General features: G+C 41.9%; 1 protein-coding gene across 2 annotated transcripts in view; it reads right to left on the bottom strand.

Moving 5' to 3' along the window:
* Positions 1–4,962: 4,962 nt before the first annotated feature.
* CAPG (capping actin protein, gelsolin like) overlaps positions 4,963–25,327 on the bottom strand; it is a 56,515-nt gene continuing 36,150 nt past the window's right edge. The window contains exons 6-10 of one of the 2 annotated variants that reach the window (XR_016309188.1): positions 24,182–24,331; positions 21,742–21,837; positions 11,088–11,217; positions 8,408–8,494; positions 4,963–5,317 (exon numbers count right to left, since the gene is read on the bottom strand). Coding sequence is in view for 1 of the 2 variants with exons in the window: in XM_089665445.1 (XP_089521571.1) it covers positions 5,252–5,317; positions 8,408–8,496; positions 11,091–11,217; positions 21,742–21,837; positions 24,182–24,331 (528 nt within the window). In the remaining variant the exon portion in view is untranslated. Of the gene's footprint in view, positions 5,318–8,407; positions 8,497–11,087; positions 11,218–21,741; positions 21,838–24,181; positions 24,332–25,327 lie in introns of both variants that reach the window. The other variant, XM_089665445.1, reaches the window with a different exon arrangement.

The raw sequence follows: 25,327 nt of genomic DNA, 5'->3' as shown, positions 1-25,327 counted from the left end.
CTCTGGGCTTTGTGTATTTTTAAAGGACAAAACTTATAGTTCATAAAGCTGCAGAGCCTTGGAGACAGTCTTGTGGTTTATCAAATGACAAGTAGTAGAGGATATCTTCAACTTGGCATAAACTATTGACTTTCTAGATTTAAAGGGTCAGCCCCACGCAAACATTGTAATTAACGCCCGCAAGACCTCTAGTCCTATAATTATAGTGAGAAAAGAGGAGGACCTCTTTTCTTTTATTTTGGAAAGATTTCCCCTCACTACTTGTCCCATTGACCACAGGTACATAAGTGGGGGGGAACCTAATCAAAGTAGATTAAACGTAAACACAGCATTTGAGCCAAGGTTCTAAAATGTTAACTTCATAATGTAGTCAGGGTGTACCTCCAATAACTTGGTTTTAGATGAAGCACCAGTTTGGCCATACTGATCATTTTAATACCATACAGTTTTACAAACATGCATTTTTTAAAATTGAGTGTGTGATTGGTAACGCCAGCAGGAATGCCTAACCATGTGGCCTTTTAGTTGTGTGACCAATTAACTACTTCTGTGTTAAGTAGGCTCTTTACTGTGCCCTGCATTTTATAAAGGGGCTGATCAAAAAAATTGAGTACTGTTCGTGATATGTTTATTGGCACTAACATACAATTTTTACAGGACACTCCTTTTGAGGTATGTCCCCTTTAAGGTCCAAGCAGTACTCAAGGTTCAAGAGTACTGCTTGGACCTTGAAATGGGACATACCTCAAAAACTTGTCCTGAAAATTGTATGTTAGTGGAAATAAAAAAAAAAGTAAAGTATCACAGTACTCAATTGTGTTGCAAGTGTACTAATATGGCTACAATCACCTCAATAAAAGGGCTGCAAAATGCATGCTGTGGTAGACGTTAAACTTCCAGCGTAGAATGGTGGATAATTTTGTTCTCTCCTGTATAACCAAGAACCCATTAATATCTATTCTTGTGGGTTGAGGTAACAAGTGAGCACTTGGCTTATGTTGGTATTCTGTGTTCAGTCATTTTCGGTGCCATGCAAACACACTAAGGCAGTGCATCATAAGCACACATGCATTGCAGAGCACCACAGAACACTACATACTAACATGCATTGTGGTGCACTACAGGGCAAAGTGCTGCTTTTTTTTTTTTTTAGCTCATTCTGTGAATCATCACAAATGGCTCACTCTTGTAGAATTTATTTTTTTGGATGGACAACAGAACAGATAGTGGAAGACACGATTGAAAGGGAAAAATATTGAGAACTCTGGCAGGGATGTCTTTCCTGGAGTTTTTATGGGTATAAGAAGACCTTGGCGGGATAGTGAGCATTGAATAGATTACAGAAATTGAGGGAAAAATCTTTTGTGAAAAACCTGCCATCAGTAATGGATGTCATAGCAGTAACAGATTGGAAATGTACTGTATGCTGTGAGCACAGACAACAATTAAAACCTTATTCTAACCCATCCCCACTCCATTAAAAACTCCATTTTAGCTAAGGTTGTTGGACTGTAAACCAGGTTGTGAGAGTTGATTTATGAAGAGCTGGAAAAATACAGTTGAAACCTCCAATGGTGTTGGGTGTTTACACTTAAGTTCACAAATTCTTTATCTACATCACAGGAAGGTGTGTAAGAGCACAAACTGGTAAATAAACATACTCAACATGTGCTATGGTGCAAATTCACAGAAAAAAAGTGGATGTGCTAAGGGAGAAAGTAAGACCCAAAACTTTTGATAAGAAAATATTCCCAGTACCAAGGGGGTGGGGTGTAAAGAATATCATTGTGACAGATCTTCCCTTCTAAAAGTACTAGCTGTATTGCTTCCTTATTGATACAATAGCTTTAAAACATCAATGTCCTGAATCACATATGGAAGTCAGGTCCCTGCCGCAAAGTACTCGATCCAGTAAGGGGTCAGCAGTGGCACTACTGATTTCTCTTGGTACAGTTCATACATAATGTACATGTGCCTTTGATATTATTGCAGTTTAACCTGTTGCTTTGCTCATATGATAAAGGGCAGGTTTGTTTTTTTGGTCATGGCTTGTTCTCCTTTCCTTCTGACCTAATACCTGTGCCAGTGAGAAGACCTATAAAAGCTGTTTGGTCAAAGTAAAGGGTTCCCCATCACTGACACATTGCAGCTTTGGCCCTGAAGGCTGCATCATGGTGGAGTGAAGAGTTGCATGATACTCCTCCATAGCCTGGAAAACAACTTTTTTTTTTTTCCCACTTGCTACCCTGATGGTAAGAGTTAAGGCTATGAAAGTGTAAACTGTGGGCAAGGTAGACATTTAAACAGACATGTTGCTTTGTCCTTTCTGTGCTGTGAAATTAATTGATTTATGTTTAGACCAGAAGACTTATACCACGATATGACTGTAAAAAAAGTCATATGTGCACAGAATGCAAGTTGCACAATGTGCTACATTCTGGAGAGCTAAGAAGTGGAAACTATTTGTATGAATGGCTCGCTATTAGGCTGTACCTTTTTTATAACATGCAAATTATGTCAGGATACAGCTGTGCACCATCTACACACTGGAGACCACACTCTGTTCCAGACCTATATTTTTTCTCTAGGGCAGTGTCTAAGTAAATGATTTCCTATGTTTAGATTTTTTTTTAATTTACCTGTAGAGCAGCAGATGTGTAAAATACTGTAATACTTTTTTTGTCTTCCTGTTGTGCACAGTACTGAGACAGGAAGGAGATGATTGCAGAAATGGTAAAAGTTATTGGTAACACAACTGAGCTAAAACATCTGAATCATTTAATTGACTTGAGAGCCTTACCTTGGGAATATGGAATAATGAGTCTGATTTCTCTGATAGCTTGAGCTTTTCTCCCTCTGTCACATAGTTCAGTTATGTTGGGAAAAGTCAAGGGTTCAACTGTGTGATGATGTGAAATTAAGCTGCTGTATGGCAGATCACTGAGGCTTGCATGTTTATATGCTGCAGTTTACAATGGTGAGGTTTCTGGGACCCTATCACCAGACAATTTATTTCAAGAAACCTCCTCCCATAAGATTTTGTATCTTGGATCAGAGAAGGTCAAAATCCCATTGCTGATCTGAATGGCTTGTTCACACAGGCAAGATTAGGGAAAGCCTGGATCAGGAATGTAAAATTTTTAGCGTAAGCAAAAATCTCCATGTGGATACTGGTCAAACCTGTTCTCACCATCCAGTAAGGGTTAGATCTCGTCTCTGACACAGCAGGTCTCTAAGGCACCAACCCCTAAATGCAGAACATACTGGCCAGAGGCCCTAGGAAATATGATGGGTGAAGAAGTGGTCTGTAATACTAATGTTTCATCAGTATCTATGTCCCAGAAGCTCAATGAACTTTTTATAATTTATCACACATACCGCACCTCATAAAAACTATATGAATGACACAGAAGGGAAACTCCCTTGTACCCACCCTGTGCAGTAGAGAATATTACAAATGTTGTGAAAATGCCCTAAATTGGTGTGGTATTGGGTGTCTATGATAAAGCGTATGAAGATTTTCTCCCTTACTCTATTTAGATCCTAAACTCTGCTAATTGGGTTGGTTGAATGAGGAAACATATGAACCCCATGCATACTGCTAAGCCAGGAAACTCATTGCTCAAAAATAGCTGTCTCTATCTCTGCCTTCTCAGGATAGCTGGGTTAAGGCTGTCAATGACACTCTCAAGAAAAACAAATATAGCAGTACAGAAGTTGTGCTTTTAAATTTATGAAACTTTTAGGAGGCCTGGCTTGTTCCTCTGTCTGGCCTCCTTTCACTTGGTCAAGGATAAGGTGTTGAAGTAGCTTTGGGCCTTGTATAAACATTATTTTGCAGCTTTCATCCTTGCCTGTTGGTGAAGATATGGTTAACCAAATCTCCTCCCATCCTGGCAGACCTCTGTCTATACCTAGTGCACAGGAGCTGCCCATCAAAAAAAGCCTCTGCTCTATCATCCCAAATGGAATATGGGCTTGCCTACCCTGAGATGAATTGCATCACCTTCCCTTTGCTATCCCATACACTTGATACCCTGATAGGGCAAATCACACCACTAAATGTAAAGCCAACATAATTAGTTTAGGCTGGTCTTTAACTGATTTTATTGCTGGTCTGCATGTTGTTTGGCAGCTTGATTTACAGTAACTGTCTCAGTCTAACCTTTACAGTGGTTTCAATGCTACTGTCCTGTGATTGTTTTTTTTTTTTTTTCCCCTTTGTTGACTGACTGTGAAGAAAAAACAAATCAAAGCTTAATGGTTTTCAAATTTAAAAAAAAAAATCACATCCTTAGATATAGATTTTTTTTTTTTTTTACCACCTCCTCTCCAAGACATATAGCCCGAGGATGCATGATTAGGACTCCCAAGGCCTTGAGGGTGACCAATCCTACGTGGAGATAGGGGGTTATCGCCACCTACCGTCATGAAGGGCTGTGTGCCTTACCCTATGGGGTGACTGCAACCCCACCCAATATAAGTTCATTTGTCTTTATCACCTAGAATCTGTAAATTGTTTTTTAAATCAATACTGGATAACATTGTACCCAATAAGGGCTCTCCTGCCATTCTTTTTCTGGTGGACACTGAGCCATCCTTTGGGTCTTTACTTTACCTTTTTGGCTTGATTCTTTGGACTTCTGAGGACCACCACTACTCCTTGTATTATAGCTGCATGTTATTTACCTGTTAAAGCCTTCATTGCATAGATATCCAAAAGCCTTGAGCCTGGCATCGGGTGCCACAATCTTCAATGTGATGTTAGACTCAAAGCTGTCACTGAAGTGACTTACTAATAGTGTAAAAAATATATATATTGAAAATTAAAAACTGCAGAAAAGAAGTGAAAAGGGAGGAGAGGTTAGGAGGATCTGTGACTGACAGTTCAGCGATGTGTGCAGTGTTAGGTTGGTGATCTCTTTCACGCCGGTGTATTGTTAATAATACTCAGAGGGATACTGGTGTCCACGTTGCTTTTTATCTGCAGCTGCTAGGTACAAGCCAAATGCGTTTCAGCCCAGTGAACATGAACTTTATATGTGAGTTGCAATACATTTTTAATGTGACAGAATACATGCTTCTGGCGCGAGGCATTCTGAGCCCTTCCCTGCAACCGGAGAAGGTAGCACAGTTTCTCACCTGGCAGCTGGGGGCTTAACCTTATTACAAAATTGACCTGGTAGTGAAGCATGTGCACTGGGGGGTAGAGGAGAAATCTTATAGCTCAGTGGAGCCTAAGGCCAGTCACTCACATCCAGTTTCCGAAGAATTGTTTAAAGAGAGGTGACTCGTTACCCTCAGACATCACCTGGACCTGCAGACAAAGGCAAAGAAGTCATTTAAAAAAAAAAAAAAACACCACTTGGCTTTAGTCTTAATCTGTAAAGAAAACCTTTCCTGAGAGAAACATGGTGGCTGCCATTACTGAAAATGCTGACAACCTGACTGTCATATGGATCTGATGGCTTCAGGACTTGAGTCACCTAAAGCTGGCTATAGATGGATCAAAATTTGGCCAGTTCAGCAGGGTCTGACCGAATTAAGATCCATCGGTGGCCGGTTCCCGTTGCCCTAGTGATTGACTCCTCTCAAACAGGAGTTTCTGGAAAATTTGTGTGTGTTTAGCGTATGCAGCCAATCAGCTGGTGCACTGCTCAGTGTATTCTAACCATGGAAGAGACCCTGCTGTCAGAATACAATAACATAAGGAAGAGAATTGCTCTATCCACTTTAATTGGGTGGACTTGGGAAGTCTGTTCCTATGGCCAGCGTAACTCGGAGCATGTATGCAGATTAGGATTTTCTGGTTGTTCTCATCTACATAGATGTTATAGGTCAGTGGCTCAGTATTGAATACATGGGATCAACATGACCCCATAACCGGGGTGGATTGACAACTCATGGGGCCCCCGGGCAATAGGGGAATCATGGGGCCCCTGTTTCCTCACCCACACCCAAAAAAGCCTATGAAAAAAGGTACCAGGGGCATCTCAAGGGACCCCCTACTGACCTCGGGCCGTGCCCAAGTGCACGAATGGTCAGTCCACCCCTATCACTTTCAAAAAGGAGGTCAGCAAAGACCGCTTCCATACTCTCAGGAAAAATTCACTTGAAACAACCATATATTTTATTATACAGGATTTATATAGCGCCGACAGTTTGCTCAGTGCTTTACAATATAAAGGGAGACAATACAGCTAAATACAAGAGGAATAGGAGGGCCCTGACACACACTTTTTGAAACTTCCATTATTTAAGACCAGCCACATGGTTTGCAGGGTCCTCTTCCGCTGCTGGTGGTAGGCAGTACCCAATCATACAGAGTGTCATCGAAATAACATGTTCACCCGTCTCTGTATGTATGTAAGGTGAGGGCAGGATGCTGTGCTGACATGCCCCCAATGAGGGAAGGGCCATGATAACCTGCACTCACGGGGGGAAGGGGCTTGACTGATCCCATTGATGAACCTCAAAAAGGATTGCCCTTGATCACAGCGCAGTGAACCTGCTAGAGCCACATTTTTTAATTTATGTAATTGCTGCTATTTTATTACCAACTAAAGGTGGGCTTTCAGCATGAATAAGATTAATATTCACCATAGGTTTTTACAAAGCATTTTTCAAGCTTCTAGCAGCTTTATTCTTGCCTTTTAATGCATCCTTCAAGTTCTAGTTTGCTAGCAGATCTAGTCGCTATCAAATATCTACTACCATAAATATTAATAGGAATGATGGCTGTGACTGGGCCTTGTATACACGGGCTTTAGCTTGTATAACAGCCAACTGAATAGCTGTCCTATAGCTTCCATCTGACAGCCAAATTATCAGATTTACACAGTGCATAATGAATGCGTGTAAAAGTCCCTACTGCTGCCGATGTATGGCATACATCTTTGGCAGTGAAAGGGTTAAGACATGTTGTGTTAAGCAAAACTTATACATCACATTGCAAATGGTGCAGGGCCTATGTAACTGGGTGTTGTAATACACTGTAGAGTGTATGTTGGGGTGCAATTTACATTTATTGCATAGCATCGCATCCAAGTATCCAGCGCCACTGTGAGTACAGACCCGAGTGTAGGATTCTAGGAACTGGTTGCTGCTTCTATCCTTTGTGCATCAGTACCATTGCTTGATTGGATTGGGACATTCCTTATGGTGGCTCAGTACTACTCAAGCCCCTAGCTTTTCCCTAGAGGGACTGTACTAAGAAGTTTGACAAAGTGAAGAGTGTACTTGGATTATTACACAGCTCCCCGAACCCTATCCAAGTCTAACTTCCTAAAAAGCATTAATAGATATTCCTAGACTGATCACTGAGTCAAAAGAGTGTTGTGTTTTGCCTGGCTGCCAATACACTAGCTTGGGAAGAGAACCTGGAACAACTTGGCAGGCCCTTTCAGGGGTGAGCGCTACACACCCATCTTTATAATGTAACCTGTTACAGTACAGCAGCTGCCCACACTCCACTAACCCCCCCCCCCCCAGTGACTGTGGGCAGGGGACCGTCTCCCCACAGATGTTGTCACACTTTAAAAAGAGTGTGGACTCTGCCCATATGACCGCATCATTTATTTACCGATCTGTAAATGAATGAACTACAGTCTCCACCGCGGCAGACGACTTGTAGTGCTTAATGAACTACCAGAGTGCTAATCAGCTCCTTGGTAGGACAAGTTCTGCATCTGAGGAATACAGGCAGACAGCTTTCAGCAGCCTCTGCAGAAGCCTAACATTGCATCTATGATCCATTGATCATGTGTGCAATGTTCTGCAGTCTGAATTGCAAAATCATACATTTATTTATTTTAAAGCTGACCTTATCCTTTAAGTACTCTTGCACCAGGGATGCATGCTTGTTTTAGTGCATTGAAACTGACTCATTAAAAAGGGTCCTTTTACATGGGGTGAATCCATTTAGCGGATCCGCATGCTAAGCGGGGGATCTCTCCGCTAATGCCCGCTGAGCAAGCAGATGACAGCTCTGTATCTGCTCCGCTGCTGCAGAGCAGACACAGAGCACCTCACTCTCTTCAATGGGCGGGTGGATGAAAATGGATCGCCTGTCCATTTTGTATCCAGCTTGATCCAACAGATGAAAGGAGAATTGGATCCCCATCTATCTCTTTTTGGTGGATCAGATGTCTGAGGGTGTAAACACCCGCCGCGCTATAGAGGAGAATGAAGGTTCCAATCGGGTCTGCCTGAGAAACGGGCAGGTGGACACTATCAGAACGTCAGTGTGAAAGAACCCTATAGGATTGTGGCCTTCACACATATGTATTTTACTTTGTGATGTACAGTATTTACTTTACCAATGAGCTCCAGTTGAAAGAGAGAGGGGGGAAAAAAAAAAAAAAAAAAAAAGGAACTGATGAATAAGAGAAGGAAATTCCTGTCTTACCTGTGTTTTAGTTGAATACTTCATGAGAGTTATGAACTTTTCAGCGGTTGCTAGAGATTGTTCCCGTTCTTCCTTATTTGCTTTTTTACCTGATAAAAAAAAAAGGATGTTTGATTACATTATAATAGTTGCTGTAAGTCACATTCAAGTTGAATTTTTTTTTGTCCTAGTTGGTTTACAGCCCTTAGTAGCTTTTCATGTCTCTGTTTTCTGCATATAAAGTACCCTGAAGATTAGCTCCACTGGTAGGTGTGGCCTAGGCTGAGGGTACCTAGTAAGGTACAGACCACCCACACCAGTTCTTGATCTTTTAATTTACCTAGTGCATTGTATACAGGTTATCAGTAATGAATAAAGATAGTTATAACAGGCACTGGTATAAGACAATCTAGCAGTTGATATGTATACAGTGTCATCAGGTCTGTATCACCAGCGGATGGTCTCTGCTGGAGGGGTGACAGTTTGCTGTGTACCAGGGTGGCACTAAAATTCTGTACATGGGAACCCCATATTCCTAGTCCAGATAGTGAGATATTTCTTCAAGACAGGCCTTTTCCCTGAGCTGACCCTACTCACCAGGAACCTAAACCTTCACTATTCACTTTCCCTAGCTAGCGCCAGCAGGATCTTTAGCCCTGCTCTAGCATTCACTCCAGGAGTGCCTGAATAGCGTAGGAGACCCTATATGTGAGGTTCAATGTGTAGCGCCCTCTAGGTAGATAGGATTTTTGTAGTTAGTCAGAGGTTTGTTAGCTGCCTGGGAGGAGTCAGCTTGGGTATGAGGCAATGTGGTTACCTCAGGCAGTTTGGGAGGCTCTACAGGTCAGGGCTGCTGGAGCTCTCCCACCTTTCAAGAAACTGCTGAAAATTTCTGGAAAAGGGGTGGAGGAGGCCTGGCTTTGCATGTTTAGGGGAACCTGGCTGACATGGTGACTGGAACAGCCCTTAAATAGAGAGCCTGAACTGAATGGGAGAGAACAGGGGAGTTGTTGAATTCCGGTGGAAGGTGGACTGAAGCAGGTGCTGGAGCATGGAGCTTGGGAGGGGGCCTACCTACAGGCTAGAGCAGACAGAAGGATCTCCACCATACCACAGCCTCCTAGGAAAGACAGCCTGTCAGCAGGGAAGGAGTCACCCCAGCCTAAAGCCTGAAAACAGCTGAAACCACCAGCAAAACTACAGGAAAAGGACAGTGTGAGTACTTCTACACCTCCTGGGCCACAGAGGGGCAGATGGCGGTCAGGTGCAATACCCAACTAGTTCTCTTCTGGAACTACTCTGTTTTAGATCTTGGAAATTCTTGCCCCTCAGGACAGCTGCATGGATGATGAAAGTTTCATCTGGGGTCTAAGGAGCTTCATCAAAGGGACTTTGTGCTCCTTACAAGGACTGTTGCTGATTTTTGTCCACATTTTTGTACATTTTGTTAAGTTGTCCTGAAAGGTCTACAGTTACTTGGGCATCCCGTATACTCCTAGACCCCATCCATGTTGTTACCCCCTAATAAACACAACAAAAACAAGCTCAAGGACTGTTTTACTGACTCAGAGAGAGTGTGGAAAATGTGTGTTGCCTGGCTGTTCAGAGTTTAGGGGGACCCACCATCCCTCAAGGGGGTAGCGCTACATATGTCAAGATGGCCATCTGAGGTCTGCCCATGCCGACACCCTGATGATGTTTACAAGGGGACAACTCCCGTAACAGACAGGGGGAAACCTGTGCATGTAAATTTATGGAGTTAAAAGCTTAAAGCATATTTTCCCATGCAGTGGGGCTGTGCCCGCACTGCATAGGTTAACTGCTCGTTTTGTCCAGGGCCGCAAGAAAAAGCTATATTTATCCAATCCTTTGATCCTCCACAAAACAGTGCTCCCCCATGTCCAGTGGTGGATGGTTCCTGCTGTCCTCACATCCAGAGCAGGTCTGTGGTTGTGATGTCGCCAGTAATATCCATTAATGAAAACCTCCGCGGGGGAAAGAGTCGTGGGAACAGATCTTGCGCTCTGAGTATCGTCAGATTAGGTAAGTATATCTTCTCTTTCCTCAACCATAGACAAAAAGGAGCAGTTAACCCATTCAGTGTGGGCACAGCCCCAATGCATGGGAAAATAAAAAATTTTGCCTGGAGTTCTTTATTAAAATGTATACTTAAAATGTTCCTCAGTTGTTAATCTGAATGAAAAAAAACCCCAAAAAACCTAATACATTACTGACACTGCTTCTTTTACCACATTCCAGTGAGCACACTCGAAACTAAAAACCAGGTGCGATTAAAAAAAGTGAGCACACAAAAACTGAATCACAAAAAAGTGCGCAAGGTGTACACATGGTCCTCCTCCAAATAGAAAGGACCCTGGCCCTGATCCTCCCAGTGCAAGACTCATTATGGGAACTGGGGTACTCTTGGTCCACCAAGCCGAAACCAGGCAGACCCCATTTTAATGTTACTCTTTAGATAAGAGGAATTTAGACGTGTGCTCTGTTTTTTGATACCATTATGCACACTTATGAGCTGTGAGAAGCGTGTGTTTTCTTAACATAAGGCTAGGAAATTGACAGTGCAGCAATGGTGTGACATTGAGGGCCTCTGACTCCAAATACAAGAGACTGCCTCAAAGTATGTATGGCTAAATAAGGAAATAAATGTGGAGTTAAAGCAATTTTACAAGTCATCTGGAATTACCTTTCCAGACGTAGATCTTTCCTGCTGTGTCCAGGATGAAGCAGTCATCTGAAATGAGCTGCTCCTTACGGAAGGTACCACCATCAGCCACACGCGTCACTTTCATCTCTCCGGTAGCATTAGAGACCTGTGCGAAGAGACATTGTACAGTTATGGTGGACATACACATTATAGTAAACAATCAATTGTGTGTTTGCAGCTGTAGCACCCTCCTAGATTATTATTTTTCTTTAGAGTAACAGCCCCCCCTGATCTAGAGACTTGAAGAAGTCTCTAGAACACTGTGTGTGTGTGTGGGGGGGGGAATTCAGTGGGTGGGGGTGAAAAGGAGCTGGTCTGCACTCTTAACGAATTCAGACCAATCCCGTAAAACAGGAGGCTTTGCATGCGATCAGGGCACCCCTCGGAATGACTGGGCCTGCTCAGCACCAGGGAGAGTTTGGGTGGAATATAGAGGGCGCAGAATGGAGTGTACAGCCTGGGAGTCCCCATCTGGGACTGCTGATCATAAATTGGCAAATTCTGAGTCCTCTTGCCCAGGGATTCCCTCAGGCAGCTGGGTGAAGAGGAGATTTCATCTGGGGGTCTGAGGTGGTATGCTAGGAGAGGCTGGATAGATCTCCAAAGAAGAGAAACCCTTCTGAGAACTTGTACATAGTTTCAGGGAGTTGTCTTCAGGTGAACAGTTCCTTGGGGGTCCCATGTATCCCTCATCCCCATCCAAGTTCAATACTACTAATAAAACTAAAAAGAAAATGTGTGTTGCCTGGCTGTGCAGCTCTAGCGACTCCTTAGGGAGTAGTGCTGCTTATCAATTAGGTTTATCATTAATATGTGACCTTTCATATGCCTAAATATTACTGAACTCCACCTGAAACATGAGCATTGACTAAAATACCCCAATAATTCATATAAACTGCCTATAGAGTTCTATATATAATGCTGCTACAAATAACTTAAAAAGGTAAAAAGTATTTTTAAAAACTTATTTTTTAGTATGCTGTACTATGCCAACACAAAATATAGTGGGGTTTCTCAAATTTAACTGCAAAAAAGAAATACACTTTGAAGTGTCCATTTTTAAGGATTAGTGGGATATTTACCCATTGAAACCTTTTCTATCATTGCCCAAATAATATTTGACAGTATTCGCCCTATATTCCACAATTACTTTCACCCTATACACTATAGAATTATGTGCACCAGATGAATGCAGGAGTCAGTGAATGGCCACCCAGTCTCACTTGTATAGTAAATATAAATATTTCAAGATTTTTACCCAGCAAGCCAATCTGCTGGCAGTAGTTCTTCATTATGCTAAAACTGTACAACAATTCTTTTTCAAATAAAAAACTCATCCCACCAGAACTAACCCACCATTGGACCCCAATTTTTTTTTTTTTAGGGTAACCCCTCTTAAAGTACTCTTCAATGCAGGCTGGTATAAACATTAGAGATGAGCGAATCGAACCAGGCGAACCGGAATTCGAGTCGAATTTCAGGAAATATTCGATTCGCGGCGAAACCGAAATTTTGCCTACTTCGGGTGCGCGAATCGAACATTTCCCGATCAGCCGGCAAAAGTGTCCCTGCAGTGAGCTCCGCTATTTCTGACAGTTCTCTGACAGAAGGAACACATGTTTAGCGGTTGAAACATTGTATCTATTAGTTTACATTTAGGATACAGATGTTTCAACCACTGTTCATGTGAAGAAGCTGTGAGAGAACTGTCAGAAATAGAGGAACTCTGCACATACACTTTTTGCCGGCTTGGAATTATTCTTCTTTTCATCCTACTTCTTCTTCTTCTTCTTCATCTTCATCCTCAGAAGAAGAGGATGAGGATGAGGATGAAGAAGAAGAAGAAGTAGGATGAAAAGAAGAATTCCAAGCCGGCAAAAAGTGTATGTGCAGAGTTCCTCTATTTCTGACAGTTCTCTCACAGCTTCTTCACATGTACAGCGGTTGAAACATCTGTATCCTAAATGGAAACTAATAGATACAATTTGTATCTATTAGTTTCCATTTAGGATACAGATGTTTCAACCGCTGTACATGTGAAGAAGCTGTGAGAGAACTGTCAGAAATAGAGGAACTCTGCACATACACTTTTTGCCGGCTTGGAATTATTCTTCTTTTCATCCTACTTCTTCTTCTTCTTCTTCATCCTCATCCTCTTCTTCTGAGGATGAGGATGAAGAAGAAAAAGAAGCAGTAGGATGAAAATAAGAATAATTCCAAGCCGGCAAAAAGTGTATGTGCAGAGTTCCTCTATTCTGCAGATACACTTAGAGGAGCTCTGCACATACACTTTTTGCCTGTTTGGAATTAATCTTATTTTCATCCTACTTCTTCTTCTTCTTCTTCTTCTTTATCCTCATCCTCAGAAGAAGAAGAAGAGGATGAAGAAGAAGAAGAAGAAGAAGAAGTAGGATGAAAATAAGAATAATTGCAAGCCGGCAAAAAGTGTATGTGCAGAGTTCCTCTATTCTGCAGATACACTTAGAGGAGCTCTGCAGATACACTTAGAGGAGCTCTGCACATACACTTTTTGCCGGCTTGGAATTAATCTTATTTTCATCCTACTTCTTCTTCTTCATCCTCATCCTCAGAAGAAGAAGAAGAGGATGAGGATGAGGATGAAGAAGAACAAGAAGAAGAAGAAGTAGGATGAAAATAAGAATAATTCCAAGCCGGCAAAAAGTGTATGTGCAGAGCTCCTCTAAGTGTATCTGCAGAGCTCCTCTAAGTGTATCTGCAGAATAGAGGAACTCTGCACATACACTTTTTGCCGGAAACCGCTGTATGGAGGGAATGTCCCAGAACTGTCATAAATAGTCTATTTCTGACAGTTCTATGACATTCCCTCCATACAGCGGTTGAAACAGCTGTATGGAGTGAATGTCCCAGAACTGTCAGAAATAGACTATTTATGACAGTTCTGGGACATTCACTCCATACAGCGGTTGAAACATTGTATCTATTTTTTTCCATAAATGACATTCTGCAGATACACTTAGAGGAGCGCTGCAGATACACTTTTTGCCGGCTTGGAATTATTCTTATTTTCATCCTACTTCTTCTTTTTCTTCTTATGAGGATGAGGATGAAGAAGAAGAAGTAGGATGAAAATAAGATTAATTCCAAGCCGGCAAAAAGTGTATCTGCAGCGCTCCTCTAAGTGTATCTGCAGAATGTCATTTATGGAAAAAAATAGATACAATGTTTCAACCGCTGTATGGAGTGAATGTCCCAGAACTGTCATAAATAGTCTATTTCTGACAGTTCTGGGACATTCACTCCATACAGCTGTTTCAACCGCTGTATGGAGGGAATGTCATAGAACTGTCAGAAATAGACTATTAATGACAGTTCTGGGACTGTCCTTCCATACAGCGGTTGAAACATTGTATGTATTTGTTTCCATAAATGGATCCATTTATGGAAACAAATACATACAATGTTTCAACCGCTGCATGGAAGAACAGTCCCAGAACTGTCATTAATAGTCTATTTCTGACAGTTCCATGACATTCCCTCCATACAGCGGTTGAAACAGCTGTATGGAGTGAATGTCCCAGAACTGTCAGAAATAGACAGAAACTGTCACAGAACTGTCCTTCTTCTCATCCTTCTCCTTCTTCTCATCCTTCTTCTCATCCTTCTTCTCATCCTTCTTCTCATCCTTCTTCTCATCCTTCTCCTTCTTCTCATCCTTCTCCTTCTCCTTCTTCTCATCCTTCTCCTTCTTCTCATCCTTCTCCTTCTTTTCATCCTTCTCCTTCTTCTCATCCTTCTCCTTCTTCTCATCCTTCTCCTTCTCCTTCTTCTCATCCTTCTCCTTCTCCTTCTTCTCATCCTTCTCCTTCTCCTTCTTCTCATCCTTCTCCTTCTCCTTCTTCTCATCCTTCTCCTTCTCCATCTTCTCATCCTTCTTCTTCTTCTCATCCTTCTCCTTCTCCTCATCCTTCTCCTTCTCCATCTTCTCATCCTTCTCCTTCTCCTTCTTCTCATCCTTCTCCTTCTTCTTCTCATCCTTCTCCTTCTTCTTCTCATCCTTCTCCTTCTTCTTCTCATCCTTCTCCTTCTTCTTCTCATCCTTCTCCTTCTTCTTCTCATCCTTCTCCTTCTTCTTCTCATCCTTCTCCTTCTTCTTCTCATCCTTCTCCTTCTTCTTCTCATCCTTCTTCTCATCCTTCTCCTTCTCCTTCTTCTCATCCTTCTCCTTCTCCTTCTCCTTCTCCGTCTTCTCATCCTTCTCCTTCTCATCCTTCTCCTTCTTCTCATCCTTCTCCTTCTCCTTCTTCTCATCCTTCTCCTTATCCTTCTCATCCTTCTCCTTCTTCTCATCCTTCTTCTCATCCTTCTCCTTCTTCTCATCCTTCTCCTTCTTCTCATCCTTCTTCTCATCCTTCTCCTTCTTCTCATCCTTCTCCTTCTTCTCATCCTTCTCCTTCTTCTCATCCTTCTCCTTCTTCTCATTCTTCTCCTTCTTCTCATCCTTCTTATCCTTCTTCTCCTTCTTCTCATCCTTCTTCTCATCCTTCTTCTCATCCTTCTTCTCATCCTTCTTCTCATCCTTCTTCTCATCCTTCTTCTCATCCTTCTTCTCATCCTTCTTCTCATCCTTCTTCTCATCCTTCTTCTCATCCTTCTTCTCATCCTTCTTCTCATCCTTCTTCTCATCCTTCTTCTCATCCTTCTCCTTCTTCTCATCCTTCTCATTCTTCTCATCCTTCTCATCCTTCTCATTCTTCTCATCCTTCTCATCCTTCTCATTCTTCTCATCCTTCTCATCCTTCTCCTTCTTCTCATCCTTCTCATTCTTCTCCTTCTTCTCCTTCTTCTCATCCTTCTCCTTCTTCTCCTTCTTCTCATCCTTCTTCTCATCCTTCTCCTTCTTCTCATCCTTCTTCTCATCCTTCTCCTTCTTCTCATCCTTCTTCTCATCCTTCTCCTTCTTCTCATCCTTCTTCTCATCCTTCTCCTTCTTCTCATCCTTCTTCTCATCCTTCTCCTTCTTCTCATCCTTCTTCTCATCCTTCTCCTTCTTCTCATCCTTCTTCTCATCCTTCTCCTTCTTCTCATCCTTCTTCTCATCCTTCTCCTTCTTCTCATCCTTCTTCTCATCCTTCTCCTTCTTCTCATCCTTCTTCTCATCCTTCTCCTTCTTCTCATCCTTCTTCTCATCCTTCTCCTTCTTCTCATCCTTCTTCTCATCCTTCTCCTTCTTCTCATCCTTCTTCTCATCCTTCTCCTTCTTCTCATCCTTCTTCTCATCCTTCTCCTTCTTCTCATCCTTCTTCTCATCCTTCTCCTTCTTCTCATCCTTCTTCTCATCCTTCTCCTTCTTCTCATCCTTCTTCTCATCCTTCTCCTTCTTCTCATCCTTTTCCTTCTTCTCATCCTTTTCCTTCTTCTCATCCTTTTCCTTCTTCTCATCCTTTTCCTTCTTCTCATCCTTTTCCTTCTTCTCATCCTTTTCCTTCTTCTCATCCTTTTCCTTCTTCTCATCCTTTTCCTTCTTCTCATCCTTTTCCTTCTTCTCATCCTTTTCCTTCTTCTCATCCTTTTCCTTCTTCTCATCCTTTTCCTTCTTCTCATCCTTTTCCTTCTTCTCATCCTTCTCCTTTTCCTTCTTCTCATCCTTCTCCTTTTCCTTCTTCTCATCCTTCTCCTTTTCCTTCTTCTCATCCTTCTCCTTTTCCTTCTTCTCATCCTTCTCCTTTTCCTTCTTCTCATCCTTCTCCTTCTCCTTCTTCTCATCCTTCTCCTTCTTCTCATCCTTCTTCTCATCCTTCTCCTTCTTCTCATCCTTCTTCTCATCCTTCTCCTTCTTCTCATCCTTCTTCTCATCCTTCTCCTTCTTCTCATCCTTCTTCTCATCCTTCTCCTTCTTCTCATCCTTCTTCTCATCCTTCTCCTTCTTCTCATCCTTCTTCTCATCCTTCTCCTTCTTCTCATCCTTCTTCTCATCCTTCTCCTTCTTCTCATCCTTCTTCTCATCCTTCTCCTTCTTCTCATCCTCCTTCTCATCCTCCTTCTCATCCTCCTTCTCATCCTCCTTCTCATCCTCCTTCTCATCCTCCTTCTCATCCTCCTTCTCTTTCCTCATCTCCAAGGGCATTTAAATTAAAGGTACAGTGTTCTGCACTAATTTAAAGGCTCTCTGAAGCCTAGAAACCCTTTTTATAAGTCATCTTCGTAGCGAAGAAATTCGCATCGAATCGAATTTCACACTGGAATTCGCCGAATCGAATTTTTGAGAAATTCGCTCATCTCTAATAAACATATTAGGAAGACTATACAGTTGCTGTTCTAATGCTAGGGGAATACCAGTTCATATGTCTGGTTGAGCTATTTTTTTTAATGATAAAAAAAATGTATTACTATTATTAACTATAGAAGTACTGAACTTGTCTTGAAAGCACAGGTTATACACTCTCATTGGACAATGTAAATGCAACAATTCAACAGCTCAAGTACAAATAGGTACATTTTCGTTATAAAATACGTTGAAGGAATGTCATGTGAATGCGCAATTTAACACTTTACTATTTTCGTACATAGGGTGATTGTTACAGTAAAGAATGTAATTTTCAGCTAGATGATTTACGACTAATTTGCCTTGATATATAGGGTGATTGTTCAACAGATTAGGAAAAAATTTATATTTTTGCCCAGTAATTGGCTTTAAAGAAGACCTGTCACAAAAGTAGGAAATTCAAACAGTCTATGATTTGAAAAATGTTCATGCAGTTAATCATGAAGCCCCAATGTTAAAATGAGAAGCATATCCAGAGATCTAAGCAGCTGAATTTATAGAAAAATCTCAAGTGATGCCTGCAGAGCATTGCACCCACGATCAGCAGATTGCAGGTGCAATGCAAGGCTCCTGCAGACTGTCAGTGTAGCTATCTCCTCATACGAAAGGCAGTTACTACATGACAGGAATAATCATTGAACTACTAGAGTGCTCACCAGTGCCCTGGTAGTTCATTGAGAACTACAAGCAGTCAGCGGCAATGGCTGATGGTAGTTGCAGTTCTCTTATTCACAGAACTCTATGCATGAATGACACGGCCACATGAGTAAAGTCCCGCATGGGCGCATTTTTAAAAATAATTGTGACAGTGGGTGCGAGGAGACGATCCCCGGTCCACTGTCACAACAGGGGCTCCAGAGGGTGTGGGGGCTGCGTGGTCAGTAGCATGTTACATGTTACTCCCTTGTTTACAAGTGTAACATGCAGAGATAGGAGGGCCTGGAAAAAAGGGACAAATTAGTAAAAAAACGGGTTTTTTTCATCTTTTTCCAAAGCCAGATTTGTTTTTTTTCTGAAACATTTAAAAAAAAAAAAAAAAGAGCGTGGAATATGTTCTTGTACAATAATAAATAATATATTTATGACATGGTATTCAAAGTATATAACATGAAGACCTTAATGAAAGATTTCTGATACTTCACTGTAAAGTCTTAAATGATCACACGTTCTCTCAGCTAAAGGCAAGTGAATCCTGGAATACAATTCAAGTAACACTGTACTTCTCAATGCAATTCTCAAGCAAGAGAAATATGTATTTCTGCTACAAGGAGCACTGCAGGGGAAAGGCTCCGGTTTAGTTTGCTTGTGTGCTCCAACTTGTACCTCCTACATTTGGTTGATTGTTGGGATACAGTGATGATAGTTTCTGTCCTCTGAGCTCTTAATTAACAGGTAAAAGAGTAAATAGTTTTTTCTTTTCCTTCTCTAAGATAAAATGGTGAGACCAAAATCTTGGAAACATTTCCACAGTTCAATTTCTGCCTAGAGCAAAGCTGCAATTTGCAAAGCATGAGAAGAAATATTCTTTTCCAAATGCTACAACGATGACAAAACACACCCTTGCATAACAGAGGTGCCCTAAAGACATAAAAAATACTTTATGGAGTTAAATGATGAGGATCATGATGAAAGTGCAAGTAACTTTTCCTTTCAGAGTTCTTGGTCCAGAAATTCTGCTATTGGTGCTAAGGGGCAAATTTGATTTTTTTTTTTGGGTGATGGTTGTTTATTTGGTGATGATGGTTTGTTGCTTTTGAGGGAAAGGGGGTGATCACCTGTTCTCATGTATAGTTGAACTGTCCTTAATGCATACAGTCCTTGTTATTCCATTTGTAATAAGAAATAAAATTTTAAAAAGCAAGGTTTATTTACTGAATAAACTTTACTTTTATTTCAAGCATAATACTTTTATATACTCTGTATTTCACATGACTATTGCACCAGAGATAGGCTCGTCCACTTCCCCATTACCACCATTACCGTTCCGTGCCAACCCCCTTCCCCTTAACCAATTATACTAACAAAAGACTTAACACCAATTTTGGAGTAAATGGCCAACATGGCCTTTTATTAACAACTCAAGTTACAATACACCAACCATTCCTTATAACAGAAACCCACAGAATTGTTGTTGGTCTTCGAAGGCACCCCAAAATGATCCGAAATGCACCTGCGGACAACCATATACACTAGGCCTCCAGCCGCAACCAACCAGCTCGGAGACAACCATACCGTCCGCAGTGCAGCACCACCACCTTCCAGTTAAACCTTGGTTAACTGGGAATGTCCCCGGGCATCCCATACCACGGATGGGTCCCACACCATTGTTGTTTACCTTCCAAATAAGAACCGCCTCCAAAGACCAACAACCGCCACCAACCATTCCTTATAACAGAAACCCACAGAATTGTTGTTGGTCTTTGAAGGCACCCCAAAATGATCCGAAATGCACCTGCGGACAACCATATACACTAGGCCTCCACCCGCAATGAACCAGCTCGGAGACAACCATACCGTCCGCAGTGCAGCAACCCATACCGTCCGCAGTGCAGCAACCCATACCACGAATGGGTCCCACACCATTGTTGTTTACCGTCCAAATAAGAACCGCCGCCAAAGACCAACAAACCGTCCATGAACCAACAGAATCCCCCCCCCTCTACCTGGAGGGACCCAAAACTCACCCAAACAGGGAGGGCGGGAGGGAAGCTCACACTCTTGCCGTCCAGCTAACTGACGCCCCCTCACAGAACCTCCCGCCCTAAGGTGCAGCAAAACCCCACCTACACCAACCTCTACCAATCAGCTACCCCACACTAACAATAACAAATCCCCCTGGAGCTACCTTAACCCTTTCTGCTCTTCCTTCCCCCACTCTGGGCCTAGTCATGTATGCCCTGCGCTATTTCTTCTTTCTTTTGCTACGGGCATTTCTTTCCTAGTGTAACAAACTTACTTTCAATTTGTAGAACTACACACTGAATTTTATTTAAAATGTCAATTTTTTTTCCAGGAAAAAAACTTTTTTCCAATGTCTTAAAAATTTACAGAAATTTAACATCTCTAGTAACCTGTAACATGTTACAAACGGTGAATTTATCCTTTTAGTTTTCTTGTCCAGCTAAGGGCAGAATTATTAAAATTGGCTATGCAATGATTGCATTTTGGCCAGTTTCTGATAAACTGGACAAAATTGTAGCAGTGGGCAGCCCTGTTGGCAACATCATTCTATCTGAAAATCAAAGGCGCCATTTGGATAATTCCTCAAGTCAGCTGCAGTCACTGTTTGGCAGTGCCCACTCTATTCTGACAACCACCAGTATTGGTTGTCAGAATACAATATGTGCCAATCAGGGCTTATCACACTAGGAGCCCATAGACCTGTGTGAGCTACAATTACAGCAACTCGGTGCTTATGCAGGAGAAATGAAGTGCAACTTTATGTGCGCTAAATAAATCTCACACAATGTTATTTGCCTTCCCAGTTATCTTCTGTAAACTACAGATCACCTCCTTCATGTTATGGTGAGAATAGAGGGAGGTGTATGTAGTCCAAATCAGGAGAGCAACCTAGCGCGCCAATGCAATCTTTGTTTGATACAGTACAGTGAGTGAGCATTGTCACCCCAGGACAGTGTTACTCAGTGGCGTAGCGTGGGGAAGGGGGTGGGTCAACCAGGCTGGTCGCCCCAGGAGCAACATTTAAAGGAGCACAGAAATTAGTCCCACACTGTGACTGACCATTGTTCCATGCCTGATCATGGCGTCAGCTGCCTGTGTTGTGCTGGTACCACCGCCCTCTCTGCTCTGGGCCAGGTCCGGACTCCCCACAATGCTTTCAGCTGAGACCCCACCGATCCAAGTCCCAGTTCCTCTGCAGCTTCCCGATCCATTCAGCCCACGTGTAGGGAGGGGAGCTGGCTACGTCTAGCAGATGGGGGAGGAGGAGGCGGCACAGAGCTTACACTGGACACCCCACCAGTCCGATCCTGGCCAGGTCCTCGGAGAACGTCAATCGGTGTGCGGGGGATGTGATCGGAGCACTGCATTCATTTTCTTTACCTATCATTTCTATCTCTATCTTTTTTTCTCCAAAATAAAAGAAAAAGCGTTGCAATCTCCCATGTAAGGAATGGCAATACACTATTTTTTTGGTTTTGGGTTTAGATACACTTTCACGCTTTGCATAGAAATGGACTGTGCCCAGATAATTTCTCTGAAAGCCACCAAATTCACTTTTTTTTCCTAACTTGCAAAACTATGTGAATGACTTGTACTGCTTTGACATACACAGAAAATGAAATATTCTGTGTGAGAGACACTTACTTGGTAGAGCACGGCTCCCCTGGTGTGAATCTCGTCTGCCTCCTTGTCATCCTCTGTGCTCCCTTCTTTCAGAGTCACCGGCCTCTGTCCCAGAATCTGTATCATATTCAAGATGAAGAAAGGTCAGTCATGAGAGTAATATGTAGGTCGCCATGCCTATCCTGAAAATGCTAGTTTCCCAGCTGTCATTTTTATCCTATGGCTTCAGTACTTTGAGTCATTGACCTGGAACCAGCATGCAGCAAATGAAGTCATGACTCCACATCTGAAGTCAACATAACAAAAAAAGCAACCAGTATTTTCAGATGGTGATCAGCAATGGTGTCATAGGTTTCATTTGAGGCTGAACTCCAGGCAAACAGAAAAACACAGTTTGAAAACATATATCAGAGTGGTTTTACCTGTCAAAGGATTTGTAATTCTCTCCATCCAGTTCTGTGATTTAAACAGCTCTGTCTGACAGGGTAGAACAGCGTTCTCCAAACTGTGGCCCTGGGGCTGGATGTAGCCCTTTACTTGCCTTTATCTGGCCATTGAGGCATTATTCCTGCTACTGACGCCAACATTGGGGCATAATTCCTTCCAGTGAAACCAACGATGGGGCACTATTCCTCCCACTGACACCAATGATGGGACACTATTTCTCCTCCTAATACCAAAAATCGGGCATTATTTACTCCCACTGAGTACAGTCCAGCCCCCCTAATATCTGAAGGGCAGTAAACTGGCCCTTTTTTTTTTTTTTAGAAAGTTTGGAGACCCCTGGGGTTGAAGATCTGTTTTTTTTTTTTTAGCTGCAATTTAGTTACACTAACAGGTCTTCTTCCTCCCGCAGCTTATGATTGGACAGTGAGAAGAGCAGCAGCAGACTGATGAGCTCATCTCTCTGTCACTATGGCCCTATCAGCATTATCTTTGCAGTGCAGCACAGCCGATTGGCTTTTTGTGCTGCTTATCCCACTAGCAGACTGAGCACTGCTGTGGACTGCAATAGGCTAATACCAACTCAAAAATTTACACAAGTATTTACACTGCTGTTATTAAAAACCCCAAACAAAAGAAAGATATATAATGAATGTAGGGCTATATTAATTGGGTTTTAATGTCTTCCTGGAGTTCAACTATAAATTAAGTCAGTTGCACACAGTGCACAGTCCATCATCCACCAATATATTTGCCCATAGGGTATTACTGGGCTCTTGATTACCCAGAGTGTATTTGTATCGTGAAATCTGGCCACACTCCCACTGTTGCAGCCTGAACTATCTTCTGGCAGCAAGCAGGAGCATTATTTTTCACTGCACTAGCAAGCTGGACTACTGTGCTAGAATAAAGCATACTGTGGGGCTCAATACATGCCATAGAGATCTACCTTTTTATTTTTATTTTTTATTATAAGCATTTATGTAGCAGTCTATGCAGCAATTTACCTATTGTATATTCACATCAGTTTGTACCCTCAAGGAGTATACAAGGTCCCTATTTTACATGCATACACCTTCATACAGTGCTGGGGCAATTTAGACAGGATCCGATTACCCTACCAGCATGTCTTTGGAGTGTGGGAGGAACCCAGAGTACACAAGGAAACCCTCACAAGCATAGGGAGGACATGCAAATTACATTCAGATAGTGTCCTAACTGGGATTTGAAGTTGAGACCATAGTGCTGAAATCCAGAAAAAGTAACCTTTACGCCACTGTGCAGCCCAAGTAGATAGGGTGTTCCAATAAGCACTCTCAGTACATGTTTAACTTTGATGGGTATAAAAGGAGTGCCCAGTGATATACAATTGTCTCACTTGAGTGTTTATTTGAGACATTTATTGAAGATAATGGGTAATAAGTATAGCCAGCGTGTCTCGGGGAAATTGCCTTCCTCTTCCTCATGGCTGAAATTCCAGGTGAGTTCAAAACAGCAATGAAGCTTATACTGAGGCTTCTTTAAGGCCACTGGAACTTCTTGTGGCTACAGAGCATCAGCATTTTGAAAAAAAATAGACACCCTATTTTTAATATACACTGACACTTTGCAGCCATAGGAAGTGCCAACAGCCTTAAAACAAGCCTCAGTCTAAGCTTCATTGCTCTTTTGAACTCATCAAAAATTTCAGTCCTGAGGAAGGGGAAGGCAATTCCCCTGAAACACATTGGCTATACTTGCTACCCATTATCTTCAATAAATTCCTCAAATAAATCCTTGAGTGAGATGATCTTTTGTTACCGAGTTTTCCTCCATAGCAATCCATGCGGCTCCCACTGAAACATTTTCAGTTTCATATGAGAGCCCAAGAACTGCTGCCATTATCCCACCATTGGGTACCAACCAATGGAAGGAATACTCACCTCAAAAATGTATCCATCAACACCAAACTTTTTTTCTAGTGGTTCAGCACCATCACCCAAACATAACAGTACATGTTAATACAGACAAAAAGTACCTGAACCATTTCCTCAGGCTCCTCCCCTTCCTGTATAATTTCCACTTTTGCAGCACCGCGTCTTTCACTGTCTCGAATTTGATTGGCCAGATCTCTTGCACGGTTCTTCTCCATCATGTTTGACTGAGATCCCGACCAGACGTAAATAAACTGAAGTGGTGAGGAAAGATATTTCAGTAATCCTAATTTATTACTTTCATTCTTTTAAATAGTTATAACATGAACGGGAACAATAATCAACTTTTTTGATTGTCAGGTATATATACAATGTTTCAGGTTTGAAATTATTGTATTTTGGACTGTACAAGATCAAAATTGGAAGGAACAAATGTTATCATTGCCACTAGCAAATATTCAGATTGATGTTTTTATTGCTCTAGCTCAGTATAGGTACCAAAACTGTTGTAATAAGAGCTAATTCAATGAGCTGGTATTTGCCCATAACTGAAACTGGGTAAATTTCCTCTTTAATAACCAAAGAAGGAGTATCTGAATATTACAAAATTAAAACAATCCCTTATATGCACTTAAAAGGGTTCCAGCAGCAGAGAACAGTGGCATTGTGCCTAAAATGTTCTAACCTGCAAGCTTTACTGCAAATGCAACATCCAATTGTCTGCATGAAAGAAAACCTACAGGGAAGACATAATGGGGGAGATTACTAAAACTGGTGCACTCAGAATCTAGTGCAGCTGTGCATAGTAGCCAATCAGCTTCTAACGTCAGCTTGTTCAGTTAAGCTTCGGCAATAAAACCTTGAAGCTGATTGGTTTCTATGCAGAGCTGCACCAGATTATGCACTTTCCAGTTTTTAACTCCAAATTAGTCTACCATTGCTGGCCGCTCCCTTTAAAAAATACCAGTCTTTGGTTGGTCCTGTTGATCCAATGGCTTTACTACTTTCAAAGTCACTAAAACATGAAAATATTCAATCTAGGTGTTATGAATATACTTTGACTTTCCCGATCTTAATGTTTGTTTCAAGTCAGTGTCTCAAACTACTAAAAGGGACCGCCAGGAAACTAGCATTGTCAGAAGTAAATAAGCAATGGCAGCCCTCAGTTCAAATTTTCTTTAAACTGCATGTTCAGGCAAAACTTATTTTTACTTTAGGATACGGCAAGGATAGATTTGAACCTCTGTTGG

The sequence above is a fragment of the Staurois parvus genome, unplaced genomic scaffold (genome assembly GCF_062004578.1).
Source record: "Staurois parvus isolate SC_StPar_1 unplaced genomic scaffold, SC_StPar_1.0 ptg002193l, whole genome shotgun sequence".
NCBI classification, from domain to species: Eukaryota; Metazoa; Chordata; class Amphibia; order Anura; family Ranidae; genus Staurois; species Staurois parvus.
The sequence above is the reverse complement of the archived record's forward strand: the minus strand, read 5'-3'. Positions and strand labels throughout refer to the sequence as shown.